Below are 14,867 nucleotides of genomic sequence, written 5' to 3' on the forward strand. Positions count from 1 at the left end.
GCTTGGGGAGAGGGTGGGGGAGGTGTCTGCATGATTGAATTAATTTAAGTGGAGATTTCCTTGTTTGTTGCTTGGTCCCTCCGCCTACACTAGCTCCTAACACAGTTAAATTATTTGATCCTGTGTTTTAGTTGTAATTGGTAATTACTACCCCAGTTACAAAAACTAAGGTACAACACAAGAGTCCTTATCTCACACAAAAAGCAGCAGCAGCAGCAAGCAGCAGCAGCAGCAGCAAAGCTCTTAGACCAAGGTCTAAATTTCACCTCACATGACTCACTTAAAGCTACAGAGCTTTATTCTAAGGCCTGTGAACAGAATTTATGTTCTCTAGGATTTAGTCTTCTGAGTTCATCAAATCACAGTTAAAATAGTCATTTAGATACCATGTACTCCCTTTAACATCAGGTTTTCTTTTTTAAAAAGGAACTTTATAATAAAGAGTTGGCTAGAGTGGGCCAAACAGCTGTTCATCTATACCTCTGCTTTTTTATATCTAGTATTACATGTAAACAATGATAGTCTGGAAACTAGTTACCGGTAAGTCACAAATAGTGGAAATGTCAGAAATTGAGAAGGATGTGATCATAAGGATTTCAAAGGCTAGCCCTGGAAGCTTACAGAAAACTTGTTAAAAATACATTTAAAAATCAACACAGGTTTTAACACAGCTGCAGCTCAAACTATAAAGCAGTTATGTTAAATTTTCCTGATTCTCAACTTGGCTGTAAGCCTGACTGAGTTCAGTCAAATATATTTCCAATAAAATTTAGGATTATACCACTTTACAGATAGTTAAGCTGTGGTTCTCATGCTCTGATATGGTAGTAACTCAGAATAAATGTTGATAAAAGACTGGATGATAACTGACCTGTTCTAACATTTTTTTCTTATCATTTTATTAATGACTATCTAACATGCATAGATGAATCCTCATTTCACAACATGAGAAACTATGCAGAGGAACATTTAACTGCAGCTGGAGATTCAGCAGTGCACTAACTAAAAAAACAAGACATAGTCAAATGTGTTTTGGAGTTCAGAACACTTGCAGTTTTAAAATTTTAGCATAAGCACTTTTAAAGATAAGGGACTAGAAACTGTCCCATTGTGCATAACATGTTAATTATTCATGCTTTCCAAAATGTTCCTTTAAAGGGTTAAAATAGTTTTAGGGTTTTTTTTATAATTAAGCTGCAAAACTGAAAGGTGTCTTATGGCAGAGGTGGGGGACAAATTAGCACTTATATGCTAAAAGTAACATGCTGGTCATATATGCTTCACTGCTTTAGCAAAAAAGAAAAATACAGCAAAAAAAGACCAAAAAAATTTAAGTGTTGAAGCAAACCTAACCATGCCTTCTTAGAAGTCAGTTGTGCTGAATTCAGTGGAGCTTACTCCCAGGTAACTGGGGTTAGGACTGCAGCCTCAGTATGGTTTGAGGAACTTATAAATAAAAGCTGAGTTCATAGCTACACTGCTTCTGTCTGAAGGTATTAGCACTACAGACCAGTTACTTTCAATATCTGGAGTGTTACTGTCCCTTTAAGAGTCAATGGAAGAAAAAAACAACACTATACAGAGCCTCTTGTACATATGTAAATGCCCGCAATGGGGTGATTAAATAAAAACAAGAACATTGCTGGAATCTAATTTAGAGTATTATTTTAGAATAAATTTCAGGCATTTTCTAAAATGATTTTTAGCCTCATTTTTCTATAACTATAGGTGTGGGTGTGTGTGTTATCAGCTAAGTGCAAAAGGTACTTTTGGCAAAGGGGCAAAGGGGGACCATTTGGCAAGCCAAGTGTCAGCATGAGTGACTGAGTGAAATGGAGAGGATGGCAGCATTTTGTAAATTACAGGACTGTCTCCTAGCAACAGACAACACATTCAGCTCCACGTGACTAGCAAAGGCCCAGAGAAAAGCAGAGAGATTGAGGGGGAAATGCAGTGACAGTCATTTAATAGCTTCCACCACCACCCTTAAATTAATTACTAGCCCTCCCCATCCAATCTGCAAATGCGTCTCACTACGGGACAGGAGAGAGGCGGGGAAGAGCAGCAAACAGAAGGAAGAAGATGCTCAGAACCAGCTCCCCACCTTTCGTATCCAGCTCCACGTGGATGATGTTGCCCATGACCGATGTGTTGTGTAGATGCTGCACTGCATCCCGGGCTCCTTTGACTGTGGCAAAGATCACTTTGGCAATTCCCAGGTGCTTCTTGTTTTTAGGGTTGTAGAGGATCTCCACTTCTTCCACTTCACCGTATTTTTTGCACATGTCAGCCAGGAAGTTTTCACGGATGTTGTCATTCAACTTGGCAAAAGTGACTTGTTTGGGAGGAACCGGCCCCACGTAAAACTCATCAATCTGTAGGTTTGGTTTTGCACACAGTGTAGTAGGAAATTAAAAGCCAGAGAGAGCAAAGTTAAGGACTGTAAGCAATCACATCACCTGGAGCAGAGAGGGTTAAGAAGCAACTACTGAACTTTCAAGGTATTTCCCTTCCACTGCAATTTACAGACAAATACTGAACTTTTGCCTCAGCAATAACTTTTAAAAATTTGTTTTAAATAACTCCATTGAGTTATTAAGAAAACACACTTTTGACAGGCAGAAAGCTCAATTGTATTTTGCAACTTTATAACACCGGTGAACTAATTATTCAACAATATAAAGATGCAATTAGATTTATATCAAGGACACCACAGTACTCAATGCATGTACCTTAAATTTAGGGACAGAGAGTTCCAGCTCTTTCGTTTTGGTCCATATTCGCCCTATCCTTGGATCTCTGACACAATCCACTGGGGCAAGACCTGGGTTCTGAGGAGGAGAGGGGAGTAAATTGAATGAAGCTTGAAAAAAGACACGACCCACGGAGGCAACAAAAAACCCAAAACCCCATGAAATTTGGAAGTTTACTCCACAGCCTTTAAAACTGAGGAGAATGTTCTCCAGGCAGGGCAGACACACACATGTCAAATAGCAATTCTGCAGGGAATCACAGAAAAAGAAAGACGCAGGTTTTATCTTCTGATTCTGACAGACTACATTGTCAGGGGGTGTAACTTTAATATGTTTCCTGAACATTTTGTAGCAATCTTCATTTTTTCAGGTCATTAAGAATTCCTCCTTCCCACCCACCCTTCAGAAGGGCGGCGAGGTACTAGAATAAAACAAACCAGGGTTGGGGGAAGAGAATATCACAATACATTTCATTTGTAAAAAATAGCGACCGCTTACAGGAATGCTAAAATGCTGCCCATCGTAACGATAGAGTTTGTGCTGTCCTTTTTTCAGAGCTGGGTCAATAATCAACTTGTAACTTTTCCAATGGTGGTTTTTTTTCTCGGCAGAGGTGCTTGCTTGGGAGCTGCTCTCCATTCCGTTGATCCAACCTGAGGAGAAAGCAAGCGGGGGCAACCAACGAAGTTAAAAAAAAAAAGACATATATGAAAGATTCCCGTTTCAGAACTGCTTCCTTCCCCCCCTCGCAATACCGTCAAGCTGGGTGGGGGGAAGGGAAGGGAAAAGACCGCACATCCAGACGCCGAGCCGGGGTGTCCCCCCGTGTCCCCCCTCCCGGGTGCAGGCAGCGAGACCAGAAAGAGAGCGAGGGAGAAAGGAGGAGGAGAGAGAGAGAGAGAGAGAGAAAATACCCATCTCACTTGAACTCTGCTTTTTGCCATGGTCTTCGGGGTGCTTGGCTTTTTCTCCTGCCTTGATCTCTTTGAAAGACATCGCTGTTCGGTGCCCGACCGTCTCCTGGCCGCGAAAGGCGAGCTCCTCTGCTCACATTGGGCTGGCTACATTACACGGGTTTTGAAAGCCTCCTGCCTCCTCGCTCGCTCGCTCTTTTCTTTTTTTTTTTGCGAGCCAACACATATTGTGTGTGTGCTTTCTGCTTGCTTCTCAGGCATCCCACAATTCACCGCTATGGAGCTCGGCTAATGGCTAACCGCCCTCAACCGAATGCACATTCACAGCAGCTGCATCGCGCTGCAAAGCCCCCAGCCCGGCCGCCCGGCCGCGCCTCCCCGCCCCAAATAAAGGGCCATGCATTTTTCCCAGCAGGATGCGGCCCCGCCGTGCCTTTTCCTCCCAGTTAGCGGCGGGGCCAAATCCCCTTGGAATCTGCTGGCTACATTTACCTAAGCGCCAAACTGTTCCTAAACAAGATGGACATAGGTGGGACAAGGCCCCCCCCCTGCCTTTTTTCCCCTTTTCTTTTTTGGACGGGGAAGGGGGAGGGCAATAAAAGAAACCCCCCTCCTCACAAGACACCCGGCGCTCCAAAAGGCTCGAGTTTTTTTCCCCCCTTCCCCTCCCCCTCTCTTCTTTCTTTCTTTTTCCCTTTTTTCTTTTGCAAGTTACATCCCAGGGAGCTAACCGGGGCAGCGAGCTTGGCAGGGATACTTTTGCAAGAAGCCGCGGCAATGTTTCCACCTCCGATGAATGGGGAGAAGCGGGGGGCGCCCCCGTTTTGTTACAATTTGTCAATTTCGGAGGAGGGAGGAAGGAGAGTAGCAGCTTTGCTTATTAAAGGTCCTGCGCAGCCAATCAGGTCGGACCTTCCATTTTGTTTCAGCTAGAGTCTCCCTTGGATCTCCCCCCCCCCTTTCCTTTCCCTTCCCTTCTCCCTCTTTCGCCTTCCTTTCCTCCCGGGGTCGCCTTGTTGGGGCTTCGTGTTGTTTTAGCTCGACTTGTGCTTTTGGGTTTGTAATTTGGCCGTGCTTAGGTAATTGGCTGGTTAAAGGCACCAGGCGGGCGCAGCCAATCAGCGCGCAGCTTCCATTGGGCTTGAGTTATTAGACGCTGATCTAAAAACATCCTTCAGCAGACAGCTAAGGAGAGGCCAACAGATCAGGCAGCCATTTTTCTGCAATGGAATTAAATGGCCAACTGGGTTTTCCTTTGTTCCAAAAGGGGATACTTGATCTGAATGAATCCACAACCATCCATTTCAGGACTTCTCAGTGTCTGTGTTAATGTCTGACAACATTTAGAGGACTAAAAGGAAGAAGGAAGATTTTATAAAAAGATCTGGATTTTTCCCTTTGATTTGGAACCCATCTTTGTCTTGTATATAACTAGGTCATGGCACGCCCTTATGTCAGCAGTAACAATTTTGAGTTACCAAAAAAGTAAATACATATGTATTTTTGGTGTTTGTTTTTGAAAGCTTTTCTTTGCCTGAGCAAATACATCTCTAGATGTAGCTTCCTGTATTAAACACTAAATACCTGGCCATCTTTTAAGTTAAATCCTTTCGTGCTAACAAGGTAATGTTTTAAATATAGATGTAGGAAACGTGAATTCTTGCAAAAAAAATCATTAGGAAAAGTTTTTTTCCTTTTACATTGTAAGTACCCAATCCATTCTGTCCTTCTTGCTAAGTGTAGTTTTTCATGTTAAATGTTACTGGAGTTCTCCTTTAATTTATTTTTCCAGCCTTCATCTGCATGTCATTTTTTGTCTTGTTTATCTAAACCAATTGCTTCTGAGATACTTTTTAAGAATAAAAAATATTTAGCTAGAGATGCTTAAAATGTTTACATACAGTAACTATTAACCAGGTGTATTCACACTAACATGTAGAGATTTATGTTTGAGATCATGTTAAAAATGTGAGTGGGAGAGGGGAAGGAAAGACATGCAGCGTCCTTATGTGCAGAGTAAATCTGTCAGAGGAATTTACCGATTGAAGTCCGTAGTCTTTTTAAAAAGTTAACTATATGTTATTAGTCGAAATAAGTAAATGTATTAACTTATTTTTAATCAAAAGCCATACAAAAATCTGAACGAGATCGAATAACTTGCAAGGTTATAAAATAGAAGTGATGATACAGAACTTAACGTATACAGTATTTAGAAATTTATTTATTCCCCCCTCCCCCCAAAAAAATCCCAACCCCAGACTCCCACAACTTCACCTTCAGAACTGCATTCAACTATGGTGTGCGGGTAAGTAAAGCCTTTTGCCCTTGCAGTGAAACAGAGCAGGCCTATGCAGCAAATGTTTTCGTCCAAGGCGGATATCCGAGTTACTTTCGGAGGGGGGGAAAGGTAGCTAACGTTCTTGTTTGAAAGTACATATTCAGAATCTATTTTTTATATCTATTTCCAAAAGCTACTTCCTTTCTTTAGCCTCCTGTAACAAAGTGCTTTGCTTGGCTGCATCCTTGTTGATTTCAAGAGCTTCTCTCTGCAAATCCATAATGGCATTACAGATATGCTAAACTGTTCCCCTAAAGTCAATCTGCAGGCAGAGGTGGGATTTTTTTTTTAAGGCAAACCAACAAATAAACGCAAGTGATAGAGAACTAGTTTGAAGTCTTTCTCCCTCTAGTTACTGCAGGCTTTTTTTTTTTCTCCTTTTCATTTTACAACAGAGGCGTTTCGGGGACAACAGCAATTTGAGCAGTAAAGGGAGACCCTGGTTTGCTAATATGTACTGTAAACGAGTTTTCTTTTATCTTGAGAGGCTCCTGGTTTGAAAAACAAAATCCAAAATGGAGGTTTCCTTTTCCCTGCACAAGAAGAGTCGCTTGGCAGCCTTGTACTGTTTTTGTTGGGAAAGCTTGTGACGCGCTTGCTATTTCACAGCAGCAGATTTTTCCAGAGCTGCAGCTACAAAACTTCCAGCTGGCTTTGAGAGAGAGATTTAATTTGCAGAAATAGCCACTGCCTCTTGCACCCAAGTCAACCTCTGGCTTTGGTGCCGTGAAAAGAGGCTCGTTTTCAAGGCTGCCTTCGCAGTTCCTGCTCCGTATTGAGGGCAAGCAAGCCGGGTTTCGTAATGGCGGCTGTCATCTCTGTGCTGCGGCTGTTGCTTTTGGGGCAACACCAACGCTTGATTTCGTCAAGGCTGTTTTTATCGGGCAATGCAGGACAGAGCCCTTTCTCTCTCCTCTCTCCCCCCCCCCTTTTTAAAAACGTGTGTGAGGTTTGTAAAAAGCAAAGCAGGAGTGAGAGGGTCGGTTTTCTTCTGTCTGCTTCCCCCCCCCCTTGTTAATACTGGTGGGGGTGGGGAAGAGAGAGAGAGGACGGTTGCCATTTCGTGCAAGTGCTTTTGCAGCAGCGAGAAGAAACGTAGGAGCGAGCGCGAGGCTGCGTGTAAGAGGAGATCCTGGCGCGGCTCCAGCTCCTGCCTGCTGCTCTGCTCGGCACTCCCGGGGGTGGGGGGAGGGAGGGAGGGGGAAGACGGCGGGGGGGGGAGGGGAGGCCAGGGACAGGCGAGCAGCCCGGCTCTTAAAGACACAGGGCGCTCCTGTGGTTTAGCAGAAGACAAAGGCGGCCTTGGTCCTTTGTGTCTAGAAACCTGAAAACGGGCTTTCCCCTCCTCTTTTGCATGCGAATAATGAAGACTATGGTGGGCAGGCAGCTGCTGCAGAACCCAAGCAGCTCGATAAAGGCTCTAAATCAGTTGGTAAATGCAAAGAGCGGCTTTCTGCAGTGCAGTGAGACTGTTTTCTCAGGCATGGCGTTGCTGGCTGGATTAGTGGCTGGAGAAGCCGTCCTGGGACTGATCTCTTGAACAGGTCTCTAACTCCTTACCACGTGTCTCAAAACAGGTCTCCCGGCATTGCTAATCTTTTCTTCTTTTCCTCGCCCCCCCCCCCATGAACCCTAGAAAGGGTGAGCTCGACGATGATCGAGGAGGAGGAGCTGACAAGGGAATGCGTGGTCTGTTGTCAGACGAGAGTGGGCTTTCTGATGGCATCTCTCTGCTTGTTTACAGTAGGTAGGGTTTGCCAGGCATATTTCCGTTTAAATGGCTTTGCTTTGCTTAAAGGATTTTCCTTAACACTGCAGCAGCACCACCACCCCCTCCAAACAGAGTGGGGTTGGGTGTTGCTTTTTTCAGACAGAGTTTTGGAGGCTCTCCTTGAAGAAATGAGCCGACAGCCCAGACAGGAGATACTGAGGACGTTAGGTTGCTAGTAGTTTCCTTGCTGCATTGTTACTCGAAATTTTAAGAAAACAATCTGGCAAAGCCTTGAGTTCCTTTCTGGGAAACTTTAGTGCAGCATTATTAAAAAGGCTAACCAAAAAATTACAGCTCTTTCTAAAAGATGTATTATCTGGATGCCTTGATTTAAGGGGTGGATGTCTTCTACTTTTAGTGGAAATATATAAAGGTGAAATCTCAATTTGTGACATTCCTCTTCCCCACCATAGCAATAACCCATAATTGGTGGTTAAAATATTTGGCTTATTATGAGTCTCCTGTTTGCTGGCTTATTGTAAAATATTCAGCAGCAGGAGGCGGGTGTTGTCTTTTCAGTCTCTGTGGAGAGTGAAGACATTCCATTCCACCACCATGTACCAAGATTTGCTCCAGCAGTAAAACCTGTTTTTCAGGAACAAATTGGAGGAGCGGACTGCCTGTTAAACACTGAACAATGTCATGCTTCTGGTCTTTGTGGGTGGAAAGAGCATAAAGAGATTGCCTAAGTGAAGTGCCTTGCCATTTGCTGGCAGACTAGGGAAACAATCCTAAGTATCCCTCCTATGAAGTAAATGCTACTGATTTGTGATGTTACTTCAGAGTAAACACTCTTGCATATGTGTTCTTTGTTCTTTTAAGGTGGTGATGGGAAATGGCTTTTTGTGTGTGTTCTGAACTAAATACGTCAACTCTGTTGAACTGCAAGCTACTTGATTACAAATAAGTATTGGAATACAGACGTGGTGAATGTGTGTACTTCCTAAGACATCTTAAACTCCCTGGCTACTTACATTTCCCTCTCAGTAGGTGACTTAGTGAAAAATGTCCTTATATATACCTTGTTAAATAGCTGATGTGGCAACAGGAGTAAGGTTAAGTCTGCCAATTGTGGGCGTCTGTATCCCTGAGATTCCTGCTGCAATTGTGTTCTACAATTGAAGTGGTTGGCTTCTTAAATGCCTTTCAAATGAGTACAAAGGAGGCACAAGCGGTTGCTAGAGAGATCAGGCTTGCTCTCGACATCCTTCCCAAAGCCAAATCCTGTGTGCACATCCTGCCTCCTTTCTCCATTACCATTACAGTCAATATAATGTAGGTCACCATGCATATCCTCCTTGTGTTTCTGGCCAGGAGAATCTTTTTCCTTTACTTGCTGGATTTGCATCCCTTTTGAAGGATACGGAACATTATCTACTGTACTTTTGAAATTTTGTATCACTTAATGTACATGCTCGGTAATCCTTATTACAGCCCTATACAGGTAGGCTAGTATTATACCCATATTGCAGATGTTGGGGCCTAGGTTGAGAGATAGTGGGTTGTATACAGCCACGGTGACTTCAAGACTGAGCTTAGATATGAACTGTGGATTTCCTAGCTTGCAATGAACCACTGTGCTACGCAGACTTGTGCTACAGGCTTGTATCCTGTTTTGCTCAAACGTAGACCCATTTAAGTTAATAGACATGACTTAGGTCCATTAATTTCAATAGGTCTACTATGTGTAGGACTATCATTGGCTGCAACCCATTGTGTTTGGACTTCCCTATAGATTTGCTTCAAATGGGAACCACCAAGCTGCTAAAAATCTTTTGTTTTGTCATAGCTTCAGGTGGAAGAAGCTATATAATTTGTTTAGTCTCTTGGTATATTCTCACTGTGGCAAATGATCCTCAGCTTATGAAAATGGACTTTTGGGGTTAGCTCCATATATTTAGCCCGATAGTTTGTTTCTTGGCATATTTTAAAGAATGTGAATGGAATGCTTGAATTGCTTTGAATATCTTGCAGCTTTTGGCGGGAATCTTCAGGAGGAAACTTGCTGATTTGACAGAATGTTAAAAAGCATTAGTGCTCCTCTTGTCCCTGGATTACAGTAATTTAACCCTTTAATGTGGCTGGCTATTTGCCTGTAGCAGATAGTTCAAAATATCAAGTGTGTTTCACTTCATTCAGATTTTAAATTCAGCTTTCTGTTATGCAAAAATTGCAAACAAAAGCCACTCACTCTTCCTCACTGCTTTAAATTAAACATTTTGTGGGTCAGTCTATGTGTGTAGAACATCTAGCACTATCCAACTAACTTAAGATAACTAACTTCTTCCCCATTCTTGCCTTCTCTTCCTGGGTTGAAAACATGCAGTGGTTTTCTTTTTATGAACTGTAATCATGCTTTCCTGAAATCATGCTCAGTGGCGTAGTGTGGGTTGTCAGCACCCAGGGCAAGGCAAGTAATTTGCGCCCCCTAACCCGTGGATTTGCGCCCCCTAACCCTAACCCCCAGATGTTGCAGCCAGTGCGGCCGGCCCCCCCTGCACCCCCCACGCTACGCCACTGATCATGCTTGCTCTGAAAAACAAAATACTTTAAGCTGCAGGTAAAAACTCCTGAGCTTATCAAATTCAGTCTGGACCTTGACTAATTGCAATTTTGAATTGATGGTTGGTATAGAAATGTGTTAAAATAATACTTGAATGCTGTGGGTTAATAGTTTGGGGAGTCCTCTCTTCTCCTACATTTGTTAATCTGAAGACTTAAAAGAGACATTGTTTTCTTAAATCTTTACATTTTCTGAGTCATTAAAATGTTACAAGATGGGTCTAGGTTAAAGTTTCAAGAATTATTTGCTCTTGAGATCATAAATTTCTGAAGGTAAAGGAGATCACAATTTTTCCTCTTAGGGTATTTTTCTGTGAGCATACCCATCACCACACTGCTAGTTTTCCAGTGAGAAGGACTGAGATGCATTCCTTGTATTTGTTCTATATGTGAAAAGGGCCTTTTCTAAATTACTTTTAAATAATGACTACCATTGTGTAAAATGCTGGGTTTTGTTTTTGCCCTTGTAATAACATGCAAGGAGACTGTAAGGCTGCAATAAATTCATGTGGGTTTTGATTGCCTGTATTCAGCTCACGAAATATTGTTTAGTGCTTTGTGCCCATACTCAATGGCTTAATGGTCAGTTTTTCAGAAGACCAAGTGATTTGCAAATGAGCTTCTTGTGAGGAAAGGGAAAGCTTCAGTTCAGCTGGGATGGTTTTCTTATATGGGAGGTGGCTGAGAATTGGGAAAAGGACCCAGGATACAAGATAGTTACAGAAACCTGGAGCTCATAAGGACAGGACTATTGTAATGTTTTCTTCATAAGGCTGCACTTGAATATGATTTGGAAATTTCAAATGATCCAAAATGCAGCAACCATAACTGTATGATAGTGCTCTCTTCATATTGCATTTTGGACCAGTTGAAGTTTCCAAATCACTAAAGTACCGTAGTTCCATCTTGAGGTTACTAGAGTGGAATACAGTGTCCAAATAATTTCAGCTGGCAAACCAGTCATAGCCAGAAATAGGCACCCCTAGCCTCTCAGGCTAACTAAGCCTCTAGGGTCAGTGTTGGGTTAAGGAACATCCCCAATATAGGAATCTGCTCCTTCTTGGGAGTGCAACTCCGTCCAAAACAGGCTGTCTCCCCACAACCCAGACTTCAGAACTTGCAAACTCCTATCTTGGCCCAATTTGAGGTACTCAGTTGGTGTCTAAAGCTCTAAAATATTTGAGCCCCAAATATCTGAAAGACTGTCTCCATTCCTACTGATGTTCTTTGGTGTTAAGATCTGCGGAGTGGGCTCTCCTGGTAGTTCTAGCACCTCCAGAAGAGGGCTTTTTCTGTGGTACCCCTAAATTGTGGAACTCTCCACAGTGGTAGTTGCACAGTTTTTAGTTTTGTGGGACTCACCTCTTTTGTTCAATTTATACAGTTCTGTTCCATTTGGAATGGTTTTAGGCTTTATCATTGTAATGGTTTAGCTGTTTTTATCATTGTTCATTTCTATTATTGTAATCCACCCTGGGATCTTATTGTGAAGGGCAGGTAAGAAATCTTCTTCTCCTTATGGGAGAAGGCTTTCCATCACATAATTTGGGCCCAAATCATTGTGTGTCGATGTCAACAACTTAAATTGGATTCGACAGTCAATTGGCAACCATTGCAGAAGACTGGCTGGTATGATGTGTGTCTGACCAGAAACATCCACTGGCAGTCTCATTGCTGTGTTGTGCACTAGTTGCAGCTTCTGAACAGTCCTTAAGGGCAGCCCTGTAGCATAGGTAGGCAAACTAAGGCTCAGGGGCCAGATCCGGCCCAATCACGTTCTAAATCCGGCCTGCGGACAGTCTGGGAATCTTCTTGTTTTTACATGAGTAGAATGTGTCCTTTTATTTAAAAGGCATCCCTGGGTTATTTGTGGGGCATAGGAATTCATTCATTCCCCCCAAAAAATATAGTCCGGCCCCCCACAAGGTCTGAGGGATAGTGGACCGGCCCCCTGCTGAAAAAGTTTGTTGACCCCAAGTGTATTGCAATAGTTCAGCTTGGAAGTCATCAAAGCATGGATCACTGTGGCCAGGCTATCTCTGTACAGGAAGGGCAAGAGCTGGAAGTAGGTAGTCCTAGCCACCTTGGCCTCAAGTGCCATAAATGGATCAAGGAGTACTTCTAAGCTACACATCTGTCCCTTCAAGGGGAGTGCAACCTATCCAGAACAGGCTGTTTCCATATTTCCTGGATTTGAGAACCTGCAACACATGGTATCTCTATCTGCAGTCCATTACCAGCTCCACCCAGTGGTTAAGCATGTGAACAGTTCCTAATTCTGATGGTATGAAAATATAGTGCTAGGTGTCATCAATATGCTGTGGCTGGAATCTTTCACAGCTTCAGGTCAAAGGGGTTTGAGTGCTTTTCCTTGGTATGTAGGGCTTTTCCTCTTCAACCAAGGGAATTAGATGACACCTTTCTCCAGATCCACTGATGACATCCTCCAACAGCTTCATTTAAATGTTAACAAGCTTGAAAGACAAAATTGACCCCTGAGGGACCTCACAGGCTTAACGTCCAAGGCACTAAAGAATAGTCTCTTGTGGCTATGCTCTCTTGGGAGAAGAATACTGCAGCACAGCGCTCCCTATTCCCAAAGCTTTTCCAGGAGGATACCATGGTCAACAGTATCAAAAGCTGCTGAGAGCTTAAAGAGAACTAACAAGCTTGTGCTCCCTCTGTCCCTTTCACTTATAGGTCACTGACCAAGGCAATTTCAGTGCCATATCCTGCTGTGAAGCTGGATTGAAATATGTCTAGATTATTTGTTTCCTTTGAACATATTTACAGTTGGGCTGCCACCAGCCTCTTCAGCATCTTGCCCAAAAAGGCCATTGTCGCTACGGGCACTAGTTGTTCAATAATTCTGGGTTCAGGGTAGTCCTCTTGAGTGGGGAATACACCACTACTTTCTTTTCTTTCTTTTTTTACAAATGCTTTTTATTAACTTATTATTATAGCACATACACACAACACTTAGAAAACAAACTACAAAAGAAAACACCACATAAATGATAAACATATATCCATAAATCCACAATCTGCACACAGACTTGTGTTATCCAATCTTTAGTTCTTATTCTATTCTAATAGACTTCCTTCCTCCTCAACGTGGGTCTGATTTAAACTTGATAAACTGTTTCTTTCTCATTTCATCTTTTCTACCCTTCTCCATATATTGTATTTGTAAACTATATTTTGTTTTGCAAAAATTATTCGAAGCAAGTCCAGGTTTTAATTTGAGGGCACTGTTTTTTTAAATAATCTCTGTACTTTCCCCACTTTTGAAATTTTTGTTTAGACTGTCCCCTAATTGCATCCGTCATTTTTGCCAATTCAAGGTAACAAATACTCGCTCTTGCCACTCTTTTTGGTTGGTACTATTTCACTTTTCCAGTTTTTTGCAATTAGTATTCTTGCTGCAGATGTTGCATAAAGAAATACTCTCTTATTTTCATTTGTGATGTCTAAATCTACTATGCTCAATAGAAATGCTTCTGTTGGTGGTTTTTTTTTTAAACAGATCCTAAAGAGGGATAGCTAATAATAATAATTAATAATAATAATAATAATAATACCCCACCCATCTGACCAGGTTGCACCAACTACACTGGGCATCCTTAATATATTCTATTCCTTCCTGGGACCATACACAACTGCCTATACAATCACCATACATACCTCCAAGCAAAGTGTTACAGTGTAAGCAACACTAAATATGTCAGTAAATGCAAACAAGATTGATTGGAAGCCAGTGATCATGATGCTAGGCTTTCCTAGGCTTCCTTCATGCATCTGGTTAGCCACTGTGAGAAGGAGGTAGACCTTATTCTGGTACAGAAGACCACCTGTTCTTATGAGTTGCAAATAGGGCTGAGATTATACTGTGAGGAGGGCCTAGTGCCTTACAAGGGAACTCTTACAAGTATGGCTTTTATCACTGTAGCACAGCAGCTTGACAACAAAAACTTGGGGGTGGGAGGAGCAGAATTTGACATCATTCCGCTCAAAAATTATGTAACTATTTAGATTTTTGACTCTTTATCTGCTTTCAATCATCTTTTTAGTTGGCGCTACATTTTCTGAAATAAGTGGAGAATACAGTCACCATTTGGGCCACCCTACCCTTGGATAATTAATTGCTTCTTTGTGAGCAAGTCCTCCCTTCCCTTTTAAAAAAAGTGTTAGGAAACTTCTTTGCATAAACACCTGTGTATTTGTAGGTTGGAAAAACCTGTGTAAGACTGAAAATACTGAGAGGTAAAATCACACACACTTGCTTTAGAATGCCTGCTTTAGAAGAATGTCATCTTGTGGCATGTAAGCAATAAATGAGGAAGTAGTGTGATCCCGATTGCTTAATGTAACACAGGAAACTTGGGGCCCTGCTCTTACATGCTTTATGATAGAGGCCACAGCTCATTTCCTGTGTGCTCTATTAGCACTACCCTGAAACAAATGTATCTCATGTTGTTTAGTTATCATTGGAAGTAGCATATTATAATACCTGTATGTATTAATATTAC

General features: G+C 42.3%; 2 protein-coding genes across 12 annotated transcripts in view; one reads left to right on the forward strand and one right to left on the reverse strand.

Moving 5' to 3' along the window:
• SETD1B (SET domain containing 1B, histone lysine methyltransferase) overlaps positions 1 to 14,867 on the reverse strand; it is a 69,529-nt gene that overhangs the window by 45,511 nt on the left and 9,151 nt on the right. For 3 of the 7 annotated variants that reach the window (XM_083476350.1, XM_083476349.1, XM_083476348.1), the window contains 3 exons: positions 3,252 to 3,406; positions 2,733 to 2,831; positions 2,105 to 2,375 (listed from right to left, as the gene is read on the reverse strand). In XM_083476350.1, coding sequence (XP_083332476.1) covers positions 2,105 to 2,375; positions 2,733 to 2,831; positions 3,252 to 3,406 — 525 coding nt within the window. Of the gene's footprint in view, positions 1 to 2,104; positions 2,376 to 2,732; positions 2,832 to 3,251; positions 3,407 to 3,667; positions 3,960 to 14,867 lie in introns of those variants that run through there. The other 4 variants (XM_083476354.1, XM_083476353.1, XM_083476351.1 and 1 more) reach the window with 4 other exon arrangements.
• The window catches only part of RHOF (ras homolog family member F, filopodia associated), a gene marked incomplete at its 5' end in the record, with an annotated part of 31,029 nt that continues 20,333 nt past the window's right edge, over positions 4,172 to 14,867 (forward strand). The window contains 3 exons of one of the 5 annotated variants that reach the window (XM_083476485.1): positions 4,172 to 4,572; positions 5,926 to 5,972; positions 7,642 to 7,748. In XM_083476485.1, the coding sequence (XP_083332611.1) occupies positions 4,187 to 4,572; positions 5,926 to 5,972; positions 7,642 to 7,748 (540 nt within the window). Of the gene's footprint in view, positions 5,371 to 5,395; positions 5,973 to 7,641; positions 7,753 to 14,867 lie in introns of those variants that run through there. The other 4 variants (XM_083476490.1, XM_083476489.1, XM_083476486.1 and 1 more) reach the window with 4 other exon arrangements.

This window comes from Podarcis liolepis (assembly GCF_965112155.1).
Source record: "Podarcis liolepis genome assembly, chromosome: 15".
Classification (NCBI taxonomy): domain Eukaryota; kingdom Metazoa; phylum Chordata; class Lepidosauria; order Squamata; family Lacertidae; genus Podarcis; species Podarcis liolepis.